Below are 19,713 nucleotides of genomic sequence, written 5' to 3'. Positions count from 1 at the left end.
GCGGGTTCTTGCTCAGGGAGGTTGCGAGCTGGTCGGCTGTGATCTTGTTCCAGCTGCGGCGTGCAACCTGTTGCTGGTGATGGTGGATCGTGGTCCTTCTGAAGCTGAAGTGGACGCAGCTTTGGTCCGTCCAGTGGAGTCCGGGGGCGTGGCTGAAGGAGATGTCCTTGCTGGATGAGAAGATGGCGTCGAGTTTGTGTCCCGCGTAGTGGGTGGGGGTGGTCACCAGTTGCTTGAGTCCGAGGTTTGCGAGATTGTCCAGCAGGGTGGTGGTGTTGCGGTCATTGTTGTTCTCCAGGTGGAAGTTGAGGTCCCCGAGGAGGAGGTAGTCAGCGGAGGCGAGGGCGGGCGGGCTGATGAACTCGGCGATGTCTTCGCTGAATTGTGTGCGTGGTCCTGGGGGTCTGTAGATGAGGGTGCCTCTGAGGGTGGTCTTGGGGTTGATGTGGATCTGGAAGTGCAGGTGCTCGGTGGGTGTGAGGGTGTCGTCAGTGTTGGTCGTGATACGGATGGTGTTCCTGTGGATGATGGCGATGCCTCCTCCGGTCTGGTTGATGCGGTCCCTTCGGATGATCTTGTAGCCGTCTGGGATGGCGATGGCGATGTCGGGCGCTGAGGAGGCGTTCATCCAGGTTTCCGTGAGGAAGGCGACGTCTGGGGCTGCGGTGTCGAGCAGGTTCCAGAGTTCGATGGCGTGTCGGTGGACGGAGCGGGTGTTGAGCAGGATGCACTTCAGGTGGCTGTTGCTCGTCTTGGTCTTGGTTGGTGCTGGTGTAGTGCAGGTCTGGATGCAGGTGAATTTGCAGGCGTTGCAGCAGAAGGGTCCGTGGGTGCATCCCGGGGTGGCTTGGTAGCAGCTCGGGACTCGGCCGGCGTTGAGTGCGTTGAGTTCGGTGGCGTCGTAGGTCCGGCGGGTGACTGCGGGGGCCAGGGGTCCAGGCACTGGGCGCGGTCCAGGCGCGGACGGGCGCAGACGGGCTTATCTTTGGCGCACCTTCGGCGCTCAATCGGTGCTCCCGCTGCGCGCGTCCGCTGCGCGGTCGCTCTGGGGGCGTCATAAGTAAGGAGCCGGGGGGAGGAGCCGCTGGGAGGCGGGAGCAGGGTGTCCAATGGGCCGGAAGGGAAGGAGGGTCAGCAGGGTCAGCGGCGGGAAAGAAGTCACTGGGCGGCGTCGGCGGCGAAAAAGTGCGGGAAGCAGGCAGCAGGAAGCATCAGGCAGGCAGCACTAGCAGGGCAGAGAGGGCGAGGAGCGACCGGCTGTGTGGGGCACAGGCATCACTCACCTCTTTCCTCCTATTCCTTTCGTAATGCCCCAGTGGGACTTGAATCTTGTCTTAAATTACCATATGTGCACTCCTTTCGAGCCACTACATAATTGTCCTCTCAGACTCTTGACTTTAAAAACTGCCTTTCAGGTTGCCATCACCTCTGCTAGCAGGGTGATTGAGCTTCAGGCGCTATCTTCTAAACCTCCTTTAGTCCATTCGGACAAGGTTGTCCTTCGAACTTGGCCTTCTTCCTACCCAAGTGGTTACCTCTTTCCACATAGGACAGACCATCACTTTGCCCACCTTCTTCCAGTCCCCGCATCCTTCCAAGGAGGAGGAAAGACTCCACCCTCTGGATCCAAAACATGCATTATCATTTTATCTGGATCGCCCAAAATAATTCCGGGAGGTCAACCAACTCTTTGTTGGCTAAGTGGGCGCCAAGAATGGTTTGGCCGTGCAAAAACTGACCATCTCTCGATTAGTCGTCCTTTGCATTAAGATTTGTTATTCCTTGGCGAAAAAGGAACTTCTGGCGGTGGCAGCCACTACTGCCCATCAGTGACAACTGTCAGGCTGCCACGTGGATATCACTGCATATGTTCACTAACAATTACTGCCTGAATAGTTCTTAGGCCATTCAGTTCTCCAGGACTTTCTGGTGTGAACTTAGTTCGCAGAACCCCTCCAGGGGTTGGTATTGCTTGGGTATCTACCTAAGGTAAGGAATCTATAACTGATAGGCTCTTTCAGATGAACAAGTTACTTACCTTCGGTAACGATATATCTGTAAACGACATATATTAGCTATAGATTCCTTACCACTCCACCCATCCTCAACGTTCTGCGAACTGACTTCTAGAGTAAGGGACTACCTTTCAGGGCCCTAGTTTTGTGCACCAGGTCAGTGTCTTGCATGGCCCTGCGCTTCTGGTGTTAAATGTCTTGTAAAAGAACTGACGTCAGCGCGCAGAGGCGGCGCCTAAGTAGATACCTCGGCGTCATCCCGGCGATCACTACAATGAACGCGGAGTCAACCGACGCCACCTACCGTCGCGCAGGGGAACTGCTGAGAAAAAATTCTCCGGATCCAGTCTGATGCCTAGGGGTAATTCTAAGGTAAGGAATCTATAACTAAGCTATGTCTCTTACAGATATATCATTACCGAAGGTAAGTAACTTGTTCACCAAGTGCCTTGTCTTACCAGTGCCCTTAAGCATTTGCTGATACTTTTAGCTGACTGATCAGTTCTAGGTACCTTGCACCCTAGCTACTTTAGGTACAGGTTTGAAACTACATATGTCGTCTGTGAGAATAGTTACTATTATTACAATTACTTTTCAAGTTGTCTTTGTGGCTAATGCAAGGGAGAGACTTGAGGGGGGAAAAAAGAGAATAACATTCCTGGACCCCAATGAAGGTGCACTAATGATTGCTACAGACCTGTGTAGCAGGATGTCTCCTGTGCCTCTCTCCACCAACCCCAAAACAGCCTCCCTCTCTGCCATGCCTGGTCATCCCTCCAGTCTGTCCCTTTCAGGAAAAAAATGAGCTCCCACATGTTGCTGCCCCCTTTGTAACAAGGATGCCCCTGGTCCTAATGCTGTTATTTTTCGTAACCCAAGGAAAATAGGCCTCCATGCCCCTTTTGTAAAGTAACAATAGTGATGCAGCGAGCTGTTCAGACCTTTTGGCTCCAATGCGACTGAACCTACTTCCCTAACTTTAGTTGTGGCCAGCCGAAGCTTGATGTCTCCTTTACCTTTTGTTAAAAACATAAGCCCCCGCCTGTCATCTCTCTGAGACCCAAACTAAGATTTCTCCTCTGCTGCAATGTTCCCCTCCAATGGCCATTGCTCCAAGGCCAAAAGCAACATTTACACAGTATGTATGCACTGATTCCTAATGCAAGAAAGGAAGCATTATAAAACAGCCCTAATTGAGGTGTAGGTGGCTTCTCAGCCCTGGATCCCATGCCTCTGCCCCTGCTTTACCAGTGATAGCTACAGCCTTACGAAGCAGGTTGTCTCCCATGCCCACTTCACTGGGCCATCAATCCAAGGACTACGTGTAGGAAACTTGCTCTATATATACTACACCAAAATGAAGTATAGTGTGTATAGAGTGCAGGTGACCCCAGAGGTAGGCAGCGGTTAAAGTTAGATAGAACCTTACTCTCTTTTTGTGGAAGAGTGGTCGAGCAGTAAGGCAATATCAGAGGACAGTGTTAAGCATTTGATGTACACACTCAGTCAGCAAATGAATTCACACACTCAAGGACTAAACTCTAGACCAATTGTTTTTGTATAAAAAATATACTGTTGTTCTATTTTTATAACCAAGCACGCCTGGCACAGATAAGCATTAAATACTTTACAGTAATAAGTTGCTGAATGTAGAACAGTTTGAAATGCAATAGGAATTGTACATTGTATGATTTACAGGGGATGCAGTAGGTTGCAATACTTAGCAAATACAGTACATTGAAATGAATAGACTTTTTTCAGTAAGTTACAGGTAAGTTACTGTTTACATTAGTTTTGTAACTCAGTGCTGGATACCTAGATTCAGCACTGGGACATTTCCTGCAAACAGGTAAGTAAATACGTTTTGGTTATTCGTGGGATTTTTAAAGAAATTTTTTAGATTTCGAAACTCCACACTTGGAAACTTTTTGGAAGAAAATTGTCGATGCTATCCTATGGAGGAAGAACAGGTTAACGGTTCATAGGTAAGTTATTGACTGTGGGAGTTAAGGTTCTGGGGTCAGACTCAGGGGTCCCTCAGGGTCAGTGATGCACTCTGGTTACACCCTCAGCTGCACTAGGGCGACTGGGTGGAGAGTGCTGAGGCCCAATGTTATTCAATGGGGGATAGGGTGCCTCTGGTTGGTGGCTGCTGGAAAGCAGGCCACTGGGTTGTGGGAGCAAAGCTCCTAGGGTTTAGGTCAGGGCAAATGGGGAAACAAAGTAGCACAAAAGGTGCACCTCAGCGGCACTGAGGCGGCCGTGTGTAGAGTGCTGTTTCGACGTGAGGCGCCCTGTTGTTTTCAATGGAGAACCTCCGGTTTGCAAAAGCACTGCAGGCAGGGAGACGAAGGACTTCAGGGTGCAACCACCACTTTGAGAGGTAAGTTGGGAAGTTAGGGGTTGGTTAGGCACCGTCAGTTTGGGTACACAAGGCCGTGTGGCGTCAGGTGCAGGGGTGCCTTTTGGGGTCGGATCTTCTTACCATCTCCTGGTCGCAGTGGGGGGGTGGGTGGGCCTTCTGGATTTCGACTGCAGGCGTCGACTGGAGGCTTGAGGCAGGTCAGGGGTCACCGGATCTAGGGTCAGGATCGCCGGGGTGGCCTCCTCGTGGTGTTTTTCCCCTCGAGCCTGGGCCGGGTTCAGCGGGTGCAGAGTGGGCTGGATTTGCGGTCTCCGGCTGCTGCCAGAGGTTGCACTTGAACAAATCCGGTGTTCGCGGGAGAAGCAGTCTTTAGAAGAGAAGGCAGGCAGGTCCTCTGGGGTTTTTGAGGTTGCTGGCTGCAGGACACACCGGGATTTCGCAGGAGCAGGTTCGAGGGGAGACAGGCCGGTAGGGCTGTGGGCATCGTCCTCTTGTTAGTTGGCTGTTCAGTCCTTCTTCTTTTCTTCTTGTTGTCAGGCTGGATCTGAAGATGCAAGATTCAGGGTGCCCCCTAAATACTAGATTTAGGGGCGTTACAGGTAGGTAAAGGTCAGGGACCAATGGATCCCATCTCTGGGGTGGGTACACCCCCTATCGTGCCACCCTCCAGTGGGAGGGGGGCAGGAGCCTGTCCCTGGTTGGTTGGGTCCCCCAACCTCAAGATGGCAGGGCCTCTGAGTTTTGCTTCACCTCGACTCCCCCACCTGAGGGGTGGAGTTGGCAGAGGTGGGCACACCTCGTTCCCTCACTTGTTTTTCCCGCCGGTTCTCCCGCCCAAAGTGGGGGGTAGAACCAGTGGGGACCAGTTGCTGAAAGCAGCAAATGGTCTGGGGAGGCTCACAAAGGCGGCATGCCTTTGAAGCTTCCCCTTTTGTGAACCCTGCCCATCCTGGGGGAGGTGGCTTGGCACCTCGTCCCAGGATATGCATTGTTTCAGGCCCCAGAGAGCAGCAAGCTCTCGTCCCAGGGGTCCAGAAACATGTCTGGTTGTGGCAGCTGGAAGCAGCCACTCAGCCTGGACACTAGAGGTGGGTTGGTTTTCTCTGAGATGCCCTCTGTGTGCATTTTTCATTAAATCCCACACTGGCATCAGTGTGGGTTTAATGTGCTGAGAAGTTTGATACCAAACTTCTCAGTTTTCAGTGTACCCATTATGGTGCTGTGGAGTTCGTAATGAAAAGCTCCCAGCACCATATACTTTTAATGGCAGCACTGCACTTACAATGTCTAACAATGGACTTAGACACTGAAGGGGTACAGGGCTCAAGCACCTGTACCCTCACCACTGGTGTAGTGCACCCAGCTAGAGGGGTGATTGACCTATGCCAGGGCAGTGGCTTGTAGGCAGGGCACACAGAGTTGTGTGCCAAATCGACTCTTCACTTTGTTTTGCACCACAACACGCAGCCTGTAAAGGCAATGTGTGAGTGTAGTGGTACAGGACCTCTAAGGGTGGCACAATAAGTGATGCAGCCCTTAGAGGCCTTTTCTAGTCACAGTGCCCTGCGTACCTGTGGTACCATTTACCAGGGACTGACCTGATGCCAGAGGTGCCAATTGGTTTAGTTTTGGGGAAAGAACACAGGCCCTGGGAACCTGATTGGCAGGGACCCAGGGCACACCAAGTAAAAGTGCATTGTTAGTCTGGCAAAAAGTGGGGGGGGGGGTTACTGCAACAGAAACCCACATTCTGATGGATACATCTGCCAGTGGATTCCTCACCTTGTGAATATCCCCTGCGCCAGCATTCCACTGAACTTTTCTTCCCCAGCATTCCACGTCGACGTGGGCGACGTCACAATGCATCGGCTCCGCACGCGACTCCGTACGACGTCATCGGAGCCATAAGAAGCCCACGTCGGCGTGATGACGTCAGTTCCCTTTTTTCCGCGCCGTCGACGCGCAACGGTTTTTTCCCAGTGCTCTCTAGATACTTTGTAGTCTAGTGGTGTATTTTTGTTAAAATCGGTATGTCTTTGAAGAGGAAGTCGGGCTTTAAGCCCTGTAGGGAGTGCGGAGGCCTGATGTCCATGACGGATCCGCATCAGAACTGTTTATGGTGTCTTTCCTCTGATCATGACGTGGATGAGTGCGGGTGCTGTAGGAGCATGAATCCTAAAGCGCTGAAGGAGAGGAAGACCAAACTCTTCATGAAGAAGATCGGTGAGGAGAAGAGAGGGAGAAAAAAGGAGAAGTCCAGGCGAGAGTCTTCGACTTCGAGGTCGTCGAAGTCGAAGAAGCACCACAAGAAGAGGAAGCATTCTTCTCGGCGTCGGTCCTCGAAGTCTAAGAGGTCGAGGTCGGCTTCGCCTCGTCGACGTCAGAGCAAGGTCTTGTCTCCTTCGCCTTCTCCTGATAAGTCTTCGAAGTCTCCCTCGCCGAAGCGGACTCCAGCTCGTTCCCCGACGCCATCACCGGCGCCGTCCAAGGCTTCGACTCCGGGTCGGGTGGAATCTGATGTGCATTTGGATGAGCAGGAGCAGGAAGAGTCTGTTCCGGTGCCTGGTGACTCCGCGGCTCCGGTGGAGGATTCTGAGGAGCCGACGCCGGTGACTCCACAGGAGGATACAGGGGCAGTTCCTTATCCCCAATTCCCGGCTCCAGGTACGGATCCTTCGGGATTTCTGAATGCCATGTATGGCATTTTTCAGAGAGCATCCTTCCCATCCGGAGCACCAGCAGGTCCCGTGGGTCCGATGGCGTTTTCTCTGGGAGTGCCGCAGCAATACGCTCAGGCTCCTTTTCTGCCTTTTATGCCGATGGCACCTTCTTGGCAGTTTCTGGCGCCGGTTGGGAATCCGGCTCGACCTCGGATGGATCGTCAATCTTCGGAGCCTTCTCTGACGCCGAAGCCGACTCCATCGACGCCACATCCGGCGCCGCCGACTCCACCTGTGGCGCCTCCGACGCCGGTGCCTTTGGCTCCACCGACGCCGGCTCCCCGGATCCGATCGAGGCGGGAGGCCCAAAGGGTTTTGGAGGAAGAAAGATATCGGGCTGAGGTGGAAGAAGGTGAAGTCGACTCTTCTTCGGATGAGTTTGGAGGTATAGAGGTAGCAAGTGGTTTGGATACCACCCCGGAGTGGGAGCATGCTTCTGCAAGGTCTTCTCCACCACAGGAATTGGCGCCCTACCACGTTGTGATCAAGAAGGCCGCGGAGTTGTTAGATCGGCAGCTGCCCTCTGTGGAGTACAAGTCCAACCTGCTTACAGAGGTGTTGCACTCTCCGACGTCGGCTTCGGAGCCTTTGTTACCTTTCAATGAGGCTCTCTTGGAACCAGTGTTGGAAGTGTGGAAGAAGCCTCTATCAGCACCGGCAGTTTGCAGACAGGTGGCAAGGAGGTACAGGGTTGCGCCAGGAGACCCGGATTTTTTATCCACGCATCCTTCTCCGGAGAGCCTAGTGGTGCAGGCTTCATGTTCTAAACATGCTTCGGGTGCTTTCCCCCAATCTCCTGCTGATAGGGAGTCAAAGAAAGTTGATCAGGCGGCCAAAAAGACATTCTCCTCAGGAAGTATGGCGTTGAAGTCATCAAATGCCACATGCTTGCTGGGGCGTTATGTTCATGCCCTGATGGACTCTATAAAAACTTTGGCCCCTAAGTTACCTGAGGGGGATAAGTCGTCCTTCATGGAGGTTGTGGCGGACACTCAGGCAGCTGCCAGGCAGGTGATCCAGTCTGGGCTGGATACGGCGAATTCGGTGGCGAGGATTATGGGGTCGTCTATTGCCGCAAGGAGACAGGCTTTGCTCCGTTCCTCAGGTTTTTCTGCAGATGTCCAGGCCACGCTGGTAGATCTGCCCTTTGACGGACAAAAGCTGTTTGGGGAGAAGGCAGATTCTGCCCTTCAACGGTTTAAGGACAGTAGGTTGACGGCGAAGTCCTTGGGTCTGCAGGCTCCTGCTAAGAGTTCAACTTTCCGTAAGGCTAGGGGATTCGGAAGATCATCCTTTCGCTCCTTCCGACAGCCACAACAGCAGCAGCAACAACAGCAGCAGAATCCCCTCTATCGCTCCTATAGAGGGAAGCAAAGGGGTCGGAGAGGTTCTTGTCGCAACCCCTCTTCTTCCTCCTCCTCCTCTGCTCCAAATGAGGCTTCAGGGAAGCAGCCCTAGATCCCCTATCCCGGATCATGTAAGACCTGTGGGGGGTCGGGTGTCCTACTTTCTAAGGGGTTGGAAGTCTGTTACAACCGACCTTTGGGTTTTGAACCTCGTAGAGACTGGGTACGCCCTTCCCTTTCAGGAGTTTCCTCCCCCTTACCCTCCTTGCCAAGGTTATTGCTCGGAGGACCACCTGCTTCTCCTGCAGAAAGAAGTTCTAGCCTTGTTTCAGAAGGGCGCAATAGAGGTGGTTCCGGAGCAGGAAAGAGGTCAGGGATGCTACTCCTGGTATTTCCTGATCCCCAAGAAGGACGGCAGATTGCGTCCGATTCTGGACCTCAGAATCTTGAATTTTTACCTGAAACAGGAGAAGTTCAAGATGCTGACCCTTGCGCAGGTTCTTCAAGCGTTGCAGCAAGGAGACTGGATGGTGTCGCTCGACTTGCAGGACGCGTACTTTCATGTCCCAATCCTGAAGTCGCACAGGAAGTATCTCCGTTTTACGGTTGGGTTGCAACATTATCAGTTTGCGGTCCTCCCGTTTGGTCTTACTACCGCACCTCGAGTCTTCACAAAGGTGATGGCAGTGGTGGCTGCTCATCTCAGGAGGTCGGGGATTCCGGTTTTTCCCTACCTGGACGACTGGCTTCTGAAGGCAGAGTCCCCGGAGATGGTGCAGCGTCATCTGCAGGTGACAGCTCAGCTGTTGTTCGACTTGGGTTTTTCGATCAATGTGCCCAAATCTCACCTGGTGCCCTCTCAACGCAACCTGTTTATAGGGGCAGTACTGGACACTACTGTGTGTCGAGCATTCCCTCCTCCTCAAAGGATTCTCGACATTCAGGAAATGGTCCCTTTATTCCACAGTGGAGCGGTTGTTCCAGTTCTGAAGGTCCTTCGCCTGCTCGGTCTGTTCGCTTCCTGCATTCTGTTGGTCAACCATGCACGCTGGCATATGAGGGCGCTCCAGTGGTGCCTCCGCAAGCAGTGGTATCAGCACAACGGGGATCTCGGGGAGTCGATCAAGATCTCCGGAGAAGCTGCAGCGGATCTGTCCTGGTGGAACGTGGAGGGCAATCTGTCTCAAGGAAAGCCCTTCCATCTACCTCCTTCGGTGGCCACAGTGATAACGGATGCCTCCACCCTAGGGTGGGGAGCTCATCTGGGGGATCTGGAGATCAAGGGTCTTTGGTCTCCAGAGGAAAGGTTGCTTCATATCAACCTTCTGGAATTGCGGGCGATTCGTTTGGCACTCAAGGCCTTCCTCCCTTCCCTTCGCGGTCAGTTTGTTCAAGTCCTGACGGACAACACGACCGCGATGTGGTATGTCAACAAGCAGGGAGGAGTGGGGTCGCGTTGTCTCTGCAGAGAGGCTCTGCGTCTCTGGTCCTGGGCTCAGGGCCATCAGATTTGTCTGACGGCAAATCATCTGGCCGGGGTGCTGAACGTACGTGCGGACAGTCTGTCGGCAGTTCTCCGCCGACCACGAGTGGAGGCTCCATCCGGAGGTAGTTCGTCACGTCTTTCGGACGTGGGGAACTCCTCGGGTGGACCTGTTTGCCACCCGCGAGAACGCGCACTGCCTGTCATTCTGCAGTCTCCAGTATCCGATGCAGGGGGCGTTGGGGGACGCGTTTCAGTTGAGTTGGGGCTTGCAACTCCTTTACGCGTTTCCTCCCATACCCTTGATTCCTCGGGTTCTGAGGAAGATTCGCCAAGACCGGGCCCAAGTTATTTTGGTCGCCCCGGATTGGCCAAGAAGGGTGTGGTATACAGATCTTCTCCACCTCTCCTCGTGCCCTCCGCTCCGTCTCCCTCTGAGGGCAGACCTCCTCTCGCAGTCGGAGGGGCAGGTTCTACACCCCCACCTCCAGAGCTTACACCTTCATGCCTGGAGATTGAACGGGGCAACCTGAGCTCCTTCTCTCTCCCACCTGATGTGGTGGATGTTATTTTATCGGCCAGGCGACACTCCACCAAGTCCATATACTCCTACAGGTGGTCTAAGTTTGTGAAGTGGTGTGGAGAGAGATCCATTGACCCTTTAAAGGCTCATCTTTCTGATGTGCTTCAGTTTGCTCTTTCTTTGGCTCAGCAGGGCTGTGCTGTGGCCACGGTCAAGGGCTACCTTTCGGCCTTATCGGCATTTCTGTGCCTTCCTGATCAACCTTCGCTATTTAAATCTCTGGTTGTTCTGAGGTTCATCAAGGGCCTTACAAACATGTTTCCTCCCACTCCATTTGTAATGCCTCAGTGGGACCTTAATCTTGTCTTAACCTTTTTAATGGGGTCCCCATTTGAGCCTCTTCATAGTTGTCCTTTGAGGCTGTTGTCCTTTAAGGTGGTTTTTCTTGTAGCCATAACCTCGGCAAGGAGGGTGAGTGAGCTTCAAGCTCTTAGTTCCAAACCTCCTTTTCTTACCTTACATGCTGAAAGGATGGTTCTCAGGACCAGGGCTGCTTTCCTGCCAAAAGTTGTTACTCCTTTCCATTTGGGGCAGTCTATTACCCTCCCTGTTTTTTATCCACCCCCTCATCCTTCCAAAGAAGAGGAAAGACACCATCGCCTTGACCCGAAGAGGGCTATGAGTTTTTATTTGGACAGGACCAAGGACTTTCGTATTGATGACCAGCTTTTTATTGGCTACGTTGGTCGTTCTAAAGGTAAAGCGGTGCACAAGCGCACGCTGTCAAGATGGATTATACTGACCATCAAGATCTGCTACGCCCTGGCTGGTAAGACTCCTCCTGAGGGTATTCGTGCTCACTCTACTAGAGCTAAGTCTTCAACATCTGCTCTGGCCCGGGGTGTTCCTGTGGCAGATATTTGTAAGGCCGCGACTTGGGCCTCCCTCCATACTTTCGCAAAGCATTATTGCTTGGACTCTGAGATGAGGAGGGAGGGCCACTTCGCGCGCACTGTCTTGCAAGACTTTCTGGTATAGAAAGGTGGACACCCTCCTCCGGGAGTGGGGACTGCTGTGGGAATCTATTCACAAGGTGAGGAATCCACTGGCAGATGTATCCATCAGAAGAACAAGTTACTTACCTTCGGTAACGCTTTTTCTGGTGGATACAGTATCTGCCTGTGGATTCCTCACTGACCCACCCGCCTCCCCGTTGTCCGCCTTTGTATACCATAGAATAGGTCTTGTTTGAAATGTTTGTATATTCTCTTGTACATTTGTAGGAAGTGCTTGTTTGGTTAGCATTCCTTTGTTTTTGTATGCTATGTATATGTATTAGTATGCTATATACTGTGTATACTTGGAGTTGTCGTTGGTTCACCTGTTCGCCTCGAAGGCACGGAAAAAATGGGTGGAACTGACGTCATCACGCCGACGTGGGCTTCTTATGGCTCCGATGACGTCGTACGGAGTCGCGTGCGGAGCCGATGCATTGTGACGTCGCCCACGTCGACGTGGAATGCTGGGGAAGAAAAGTTCCGTGGAATGCTGGCGCAGGGGATATTCACAAGGTGAGGAATCCACAGGCAGATACTGTATCCACCAGAAAAAGCGTTACCGAAGGTAAGTAACTTGTTCTTCCTACACTAAGGCAGAAATCAGACCTTTTGTCCCTTTGTGTTATGTTATAAAAAACGTGTAAAGCGCGCGTACACCAAGAGGTTTCATGGTGCTACTCTAGGACTGGCCAAAACCGGGGGAAATATATTATTTGTGTGCCTGCACAAACAGCCATGTTTTGAGCAACTTTTTCAACCTTAGTAGTTCCGTGCATGACCGAATGTCTAGGGAAAGCGAGTTCCACAGTAGTAGGGCAAAATATGCGAATTGGCAGCCTCCCTGACATTTCCGTTTAAAGGCAAGAATAGTTAGTAACTGGAGATGCTTTGAACTGAGGTTACGGGAGGGAATATACCTAGATAACAGGTTATTAATGAATTTGGGCTCTGGCTGTGTAAATATTTAAAGACTAGACATCCTGTCTTAAAGGCAGTCTGTTGAGAGATGGGAAGCCAGTGTAGTTTTTTTTAGAAGAGTTTCAGCAGAATGCCATCTGGATTGCTGGTGGAACAGTCTCACTGCCTGGTTCTGCACCGTCCGGAGCCGCTTGGTCAAGAAGAGTGGCATCCCCAGGTAGATTGAGTTGGCGTAGTCCAGGTGTGATAGCACCATAACTATCACAACCTGTATCAGCGCTGCATGAGTGAGCAGGCGGCTGATCTTTCGTAACTGAAAGAAGCAGGTTGATACCACTGCGCCTACCTGGGTTTTTAATGATAAATCGTTATCTATAAAAATCCCAAGGCTTTTTACAGAGGTGGAGGGCTCAGGGAGAGAGCAGAGTTCTGCTGGCCAATAGTGTGGGCCCCAGAAAATCTGACTCCTCCCTGTTAGAACCAGTTCAGTCTTGCCTGGGTTGAGTTTCAAATGATTTTGATCCATCCAGTGGCGAATGTGAAGCATCGTTGCTTGGAAGTCGATAACTGAATTCGGCGAGTTATCTATAGTGAATGTTAGCTGTAGGTCGTCGGCGTAGTTGAATGTAGTCATATTCCTTTCCTTGAAAGACTGAATCAGAGGGAGAAGGTAAAGATTAAACAGATGGGGGGATAATGAGGAGCCCTGTGGGACCCCACATGTTGTAGTTAACTTGGGTGCTGTAAATGTGGCCAAGCATACTGCTTGAGTACGACCCTCGAGAAAGGATTCAATCCAGCTGAGAGTCCCTCAGTATACTGTGGTCTACCATGTCAAATGCGGCAGATAGATCCAGCAGCACCAGGGCCTGTGGAATACCTATATTCACTTTCTCACGCAGATTGTCCAGGACTGCCAGTATTACTGACTCCGTAGAATGAGTGGGGCGAAATCCGGCCTGATGAGGGTCTAGGTAGCCGGAATGTTCCATAAAATTGGACAGACACTTTGCCACGTGGGCTTCCAAAACTTTGGCTAAGTAAGGGAGCAGGGAGATCGGGCGGTAATATGACGAATTTAGTGGGTCTGCTCCAGGTTTTTTTAGGAGAGGGACCACGATAGCACCTTTGAATACTTAAGGGATGCGACTCTGCGAAAGCGACTCATTCAAAAGGGTCATAGCAGAATTTGGCAGGGCAGAGAAAGTTTCTTTTAGAATGTGTGGTGGGCAGCAATCCATGGGGGAACCAGATTTTACTTTGGACAATAAGTCCAAAAAAGCTTGAGTGCCAATGGCCAGAAAGTGATCCAGCGTAAAAGTGGTTGTAGGTATTACAGAGGATGACTCATTGGAGTTAGAGATTGGAATGCTAGCTTTGAACGTAGAAATTTTATCCAGAAAAAAAGTTATTCAGAGAGTCACAAAGATCCTGGGTGGGGATAGATTTGGGTGAGACTCTATCTGCATTAGATAACTCATTCACGATTGAGAAGATTTCCTTCGATTTATTACAGGAATTTAAGATTCTAGTGGTGAAATGGGAGGCTTTTGCTGCACTTATGGCTTTTTTATATTCTTTCTGTGCCTCTGAGTAATGGAGCTTATCTTCAAGGGAATAGTTTAGTCTCCATCTCCTTTCTTTTTGGCGGAGTGCTAGTTTCTGTTCTCTTAGTTCTGTAGAGAACCATTTATGTGCATCGGAGCGACGGTCTTGTTATAGTTTTCTTGAGCGGGGCATACGTGTCACTGGCTGCTAAAAGCCATGCAGAGATGTTTGCTTCATAGAGATCAACATCCGGATCAGAAGTCGGGGTTGAGCTAGCTAATGAGTTCAGAAATTCCTGTTTATTAAGGGTGCCCCATTTCCTAATCATGCACCCCACGACCAAGGGAGTCTTACTGCTGATAGGCACTGTCACCGAAAATTTTTATAAGGTGATGGTCTGACCATAAGCATGGCAAGATCGTAGGACCCCAGACACTGTAAGGTTAGTAGTTCAAACTTGGTCCAGTGTGTGACCTTTAATATGTGTAGCTGAGGATAGATGCTGGGTAAAATTGAGGTTAGTTAATAAATCAGTCAATTCCTCCGAATGAGGTCCACCAAGTGGGTCGTTAGACCAGTAGTTTAGGTCACCAATTAACACTATGTTTGTGTAGTTTGTTAGAATATTAGCCATTTGTTTACTCAATAATAGGGGGAACAGAGGCATGTGCTGGGGGGGGCCTATAGATCAAAACACAGATCAGCGGGGCTGATTTGGATTCCAGCTTAATGACCATATTCTCCATTGCCGCAAGATTCAGAAAAGAGATTGTAGTGAATTTATGGTCACAGTGAATGATTGCTGCTACTCCACCACCCATCTTACCAGGTGGGCGATCCACGTGGAGGATGTAATAATAGTTGGGCAGTGCAGCCAAGATGTCTGGAGTGGAATCGGGAGTCAGCCAAGTTTCTGTTACTAGAGAAATGTCAGGTTTATCTGATGCTAGAAGCATAAAAACATCCAGCTGATGTTTAAGGAACGTGTATTTAAATAGTATACACATAATGCCGTGTTCTTAGGTAGAGTAATCTCCGCTGAGTATGAGAGATGTGATCGAAGATTTCTGGAAAAACTTTGTGTCTGACGGATCTTGTTCAGACTCAGACGCGTATCGGTGACCGAGTTTAGTGGGAGCAAAGCCAGGTGAAGTTCCCTGAGTTTTTCCAAAGAATAAGTAAGGATTTGGGCATGGTTCCTGGGCCCGTCATGGCGCAGACGGGCTTGCCTTTGGCGCGCCGCCGGCACGTCCGCTGCGCTCCTGCTCCATAGTGGATTTAAATGCCGGTTCCCCGCCTATGGCTCCTCCCCCGCCTTTCGTGATTGGCTGAGCCGAGGGGTATGCACCGGAGACCGCTAGGGAGCCAGCGCCATCAGCAGAGTACAACGTTGGTATTTTAGATAGGTTTAGCTAAAGTGCATCAGATTCGGATTCAAACAATTTTTAAAACTGAAGGGCAACACGTCAGTTTTAAATACAATCATTTACAACATAGTGCAAACACGATTAAAATGTCCCTCCGTAAAGGAAAAAGGGCCTAATCCTAGCAAGAAATATGAGCTTCCACGCCCCATTTAGGTAGTAAGACAGCAAATTGGGGTACAGTTACATCACTGCACCTATTGCACTAATGGCAGTGAAGGTCTTCGTGTTTTTTTTTTTTGTTTCTTAAAGCCGTGTATCCTGCTAATTTTTCTGGGGCTTCTCTCCGATGAAGCTGTCTCTCCCCATTTGTAAACAAACAAAATAGCCATCAAATAGCACCATTGTCTCTGGCCCATTTCTTTGATGCTATCCATGGATCTTGCTTCTTACCTGTTTTTCCTGGGCCATTACTATGAGTTCCCTGGGTTCTCGACGATCAAAGCTCTGCATCTAAATGCAACCCTGCTGATCTTTTCCTTGCTGCCGCCTCGACTCACCTCAAAATACATTTGCATTTAAAAAAAGAAGACAGTCTGGAAGTACGCCAAATAAACAAGGTCACGTCTCCAGGCAATTTTTATTTCCACGTTTTTCATCCCAAGTTTGCACCCCTCTGGGAATACAGCCCCAGACCCACAGGGAGCAGTGCCAGCCAGTTTGAAAACCCTGATCTAGGCCATTGTATGCTCTTTGAAACCATGTTGAAAAAGCTTTTGGTCATAGGCCACAATGGGAACTTAAGTATTCCCTACATACACAATACAAATCTACCACCTAAGGAATACTCTACCTTATGAACAATCACAATGTTATCTCTGACTGTGCTCACTGCTCAGTTCTCCTTTACCCTCTAGCTACATTTGTGCCTCAAAAATACCAATACATATATACATCCTGTCAACAGCTGATGCAGGGAAGTTTATTTGACCTTGATGTGGTCTGTACAAGGTAGGGGTGATACTGCCCACTAGCCACTTGACTCCACACTATAACTAAACGTGTTAAGAGCTAATTGTGTTAAAGGGAGATGTGGCCTCTTCCAGTAACCTGTTTGAATGTTGCCTCATTAGAAAGTATTTTGTAGTGTGTAGCTAGAAATTCCTTTTATATTTATAATCCAGTCAATGAACTCATGTTCTCTTCTCTGAAATGTTTGCTCTTAGATTTTCCAGATATTCCATATTCTGACTGGTGTGGCTTGCCAATCCGTAATCACTTAGAAGTGGTTTCTCAGTCTTCAAAGTTTTCTGGAGTTTCCGGATGTAGCGATGCAGTATCCCAGGGGTCAGCAAGTAGCACCAAGAGTACAGAGCTCGTACTAGGTAAATTCTCAGGTATTAGTGGTGGCGGGAATTATTTACTTGAAGTAGTCGTATTCTAGTTATAGTGCACATGATTTTGTACCTATTCACTGTGGACAAAAACATTTCCAGTGTGTTATTCCTACCACAAGTTTTTCTCTTTTTAGAGTGCAAGTATACTTCTTATGACTTATACTTCTGTGACTTTTTACTCCAACAAAATACATCACTGTACCATTGTAATTCACAGGAAGTGATGATGCAGAGGGTGTAGTTGGCGATGCCTACTTGTACACACACATTTCTTCTCGGTGTCATCCTGTTACTAGAGTTCATGGACATGTCAGATATTTTTAGACCACTTAGTTCCTATGGTTTTGTTTACTGAGCTCTGCATTAAGACCATTTTACCTATAATGAGCTGATATAACATTTATATATCACGATGACTCATAGGCTGTGCAAGTAAAGCTTCTGTGGATCAATAACATCCTATTATTTTTTCTGATCGTGTTGCAATTGCTATACATTCGTTTGTTACTCCTGGTTGTGGGTTTCTACAGTAGTCCCTCTTTATCCCACTATTTTTAGAATTAATCCGGCTCCTTTTCTTCATAGAATCTATGCAACATTTGATTTCATTCTATGGTCTGTTCCTTACTGAAATGCCAGAGACTTCAAATTATGGAATTAGAGTTTAGCTCCTTTTCCTAGTCTGTGACGTACACTTAGTAGAAGAGTTGGTTGAAGGTGCTAATTAAAATAGAAGCTTTTCTGAGGATATTTCTAACTATAGATTTGTCACCTTTAGAATATCCCCAGGCACCAGACTGGGCCCAGAAGATTTTAACAGCAATGCTCCTGCTTGCTGGTAGGCAGCGCCATGCAGCTTCCATGATTCTGGTGTTTCAGTCCTGGGTCTCCGTGAAAATAGCTCTGAGGCTTCTGGGCCTCTTGGTATCCTGCATCTTACTTATCAACTATGCCAGATGGTATATGCGAATTCTGTAGTGGAACCTGAAGTCTCAGGAGGCCCAGCACCAGGAGAACCTTACAAATTCTATCCAGGTTTTTGAGAAGACAGCAAAAGAGCTGCATTGGTGGCTTAACCTCAACTGTATCGAGAGCAAATGCCTCTCCCTGCCCTGCCCAGAGCTACCATTGATGACAGGTCCGTCACTGCTAGGGAGATCATCTGGGAGAGGTGGCGATCAGAGGTCTTTTGTCTCAGGCGGACACTCATCTCCACATCAGTCTGTTGAAGTTGCAGGCCCATTCACCTGGCACTAAAAGCCTTCCTAACATCCATCAAAGGGAGGCTGGTTCTGATTCCCATGGACAGCCCCACCACCCTATAATACTTCAAAAAGCAGGGCAGGGGGGATTCCTGGGTCCTGTGCTAGGAGGCGCTTCGTATCCGAAACTTACTTTAGCGCCAGCACATCTCCTGGTCGTGAATCACATTGCAGACTCTTTGAACACAGGGGCAGAGGAACTCAGCTGGTGTTTCCTGGCAGATCATAAATGACAGTTATACGTAGAGGTGGCACAGGGCATCTTTTAAGACAGATTACTGTGTACATCTTTTTGCTATCTTCAGGAGTGTGCAATGTGAAGACCTATGTGCGCTGGAGTTTTCACAGGGCTTACTCTCCTGAAACGCATTTCAAGTGGGTCGCAGGACTCTGTAGGCGTTTCCACCGCAGCATCTCCTACCCCAAGCTCTGAAGATGATTAGCAACAACTGGGCCCAAGTCGTTTTAGTGACTCCAGATTTGGTAAGATGAGGGTGGTGCCTGAAACTTCTGGGCATGAGCTTCTGTCCTCTGATCAGTGTATTTTTATTACCTCTACTTCCTCATGACCTCATATTTATGTGCTTAGATTTATACACTCAACATTGTCAACTCTAGGAGAACTTTGCCGTGGCGGCCGCTCTATTAGGGCATTGGAGCGCAGCCTCACTGCTTTCTTGCAGTGCGAGAAGCAGAAAATAAAATGGTATTTAAAATGCTATTTTATATTCTGGTTCTCGTGCTGCGAGAAAGCAGACGGCAGGGGTATGCCTGGCTGGGGGAGGAGGGAGCATATGCCTGGTTGGGGTGGGTGGGTCAGGAGGAGTGGCTTGCACCCCTCTGAGTGCCCGGACTGCTTGGTCGGCCCTGGAGCTGACCAAAGCAGTCACGCACACTCTACATTTTCTTTGTGTAGGCTGGATGCAGCCTGCATAGAGAAAATGGCCTCCCTACTGAGCGCCGTCCGGGACTCTGCACCAATTACAATGCTGCCTTTGCAACGTTGTGATTGGCTTACTGGAGGAGAGGGAGCTGCAACCAGTGTTGCCAGATTGGGCTATTTCCCGCACAGTTGGGCGACATTTTTCACAATTGTGCGGGAAAAACCCATACCTGGTGGGGGGCTACTTTTTGGGCTGTATTCAGGCAAGTGTTCACAAATTACTGGCTGTGGGCGGCGCCAACCACGATGACTCCGTGGCGTGAAGTTCCAGTGGCAAATGAGCGCGCAGCTCGCGCTAACATCAGTGCAGCAGTGCTACTCATTGGAGGAGGGCCGACCGACACGTCACGTGGTTGGCACTCAGGCGCTCGCAGCAGGCCGCAGCAGGCAGACTTGCTCCGTACCTCGACCTCTCTGTGGTCTGGTGCCCTGTCCAGCAGTCACCTCACCCGTCGTCCAGTACACTGTACTGCACCCTCGCCGGGACCGTCAGACAGTCACTCAGGATCATAGCCTAGGCTATACCTGCTGCCTGCTCTGCTGCGCAGTCCACCTTGACGGACCTAGCCCCTGGGGACTAAACAAGTTGGTGAGTCCCGCTCTGAGTGCCCCCCACTCCCCCACCGGGTGAGGCTTGCTTGACGGACACTTGTGGCGCACAGAATGCCGAGCACAAGGGCACGGAGGGCAGCAATAACTAACGCCATCCTCCATGGCGGGGCCAAGGGCCTCAGCTTCAAAAGGAACAGCGAGTACTTCAGAAAGGTAAGG

The 19,713-nt window shown here is 50.2% G+C and overlaps 1 protein-coding gene across 4 annotated transcripts in view; it reads left to right on the top strand.

The window, feature by feature from the left end:
• Window positions 1-19,713, top strand: part of RICTOR (RPTOR independent companion of MTOR complex 2) — a 1,453,900-nt gene that overhangs the window by 1,256,607 nt on the left and 177,580 nt on the right. For 2 of the 4 annotated variants that reach the window (XM_085631131.1, XM_085631130.1), the window contains one exon: window positions 16,567-16,725. The exons of the other annotated variants lie outside the window; for them this stretch is intronic. In XM_085631131.1, the coding sequence (XP_085487257.1) occupies window positions 16,567-16,725 (159 nt within the window). The remainder of the gene's footprint in view (window positions 1-16,566; window positions 16,726-19,713) is intronic. 4 annotated transcript variants of the gene reach the window in all.

Source organism: Triturus cristatus, chromosome 2_1, assembly GCF_964204655.1.
Source record: "Triturus cristatus chromosome 2_1, aTriCri1.1, whole genome shotgun sequence".
In the NCBI taxonomy this organism is placed as follows: domain Eukaryota; kingdom Metazoa; phylum Chordata; class Amphibia; order Caudata; family Salamandridae; genus Triturus; species Triturus cristatus.
This window is presented reverse-complemented; position numbering and strand designations above follow the sequence as displayed.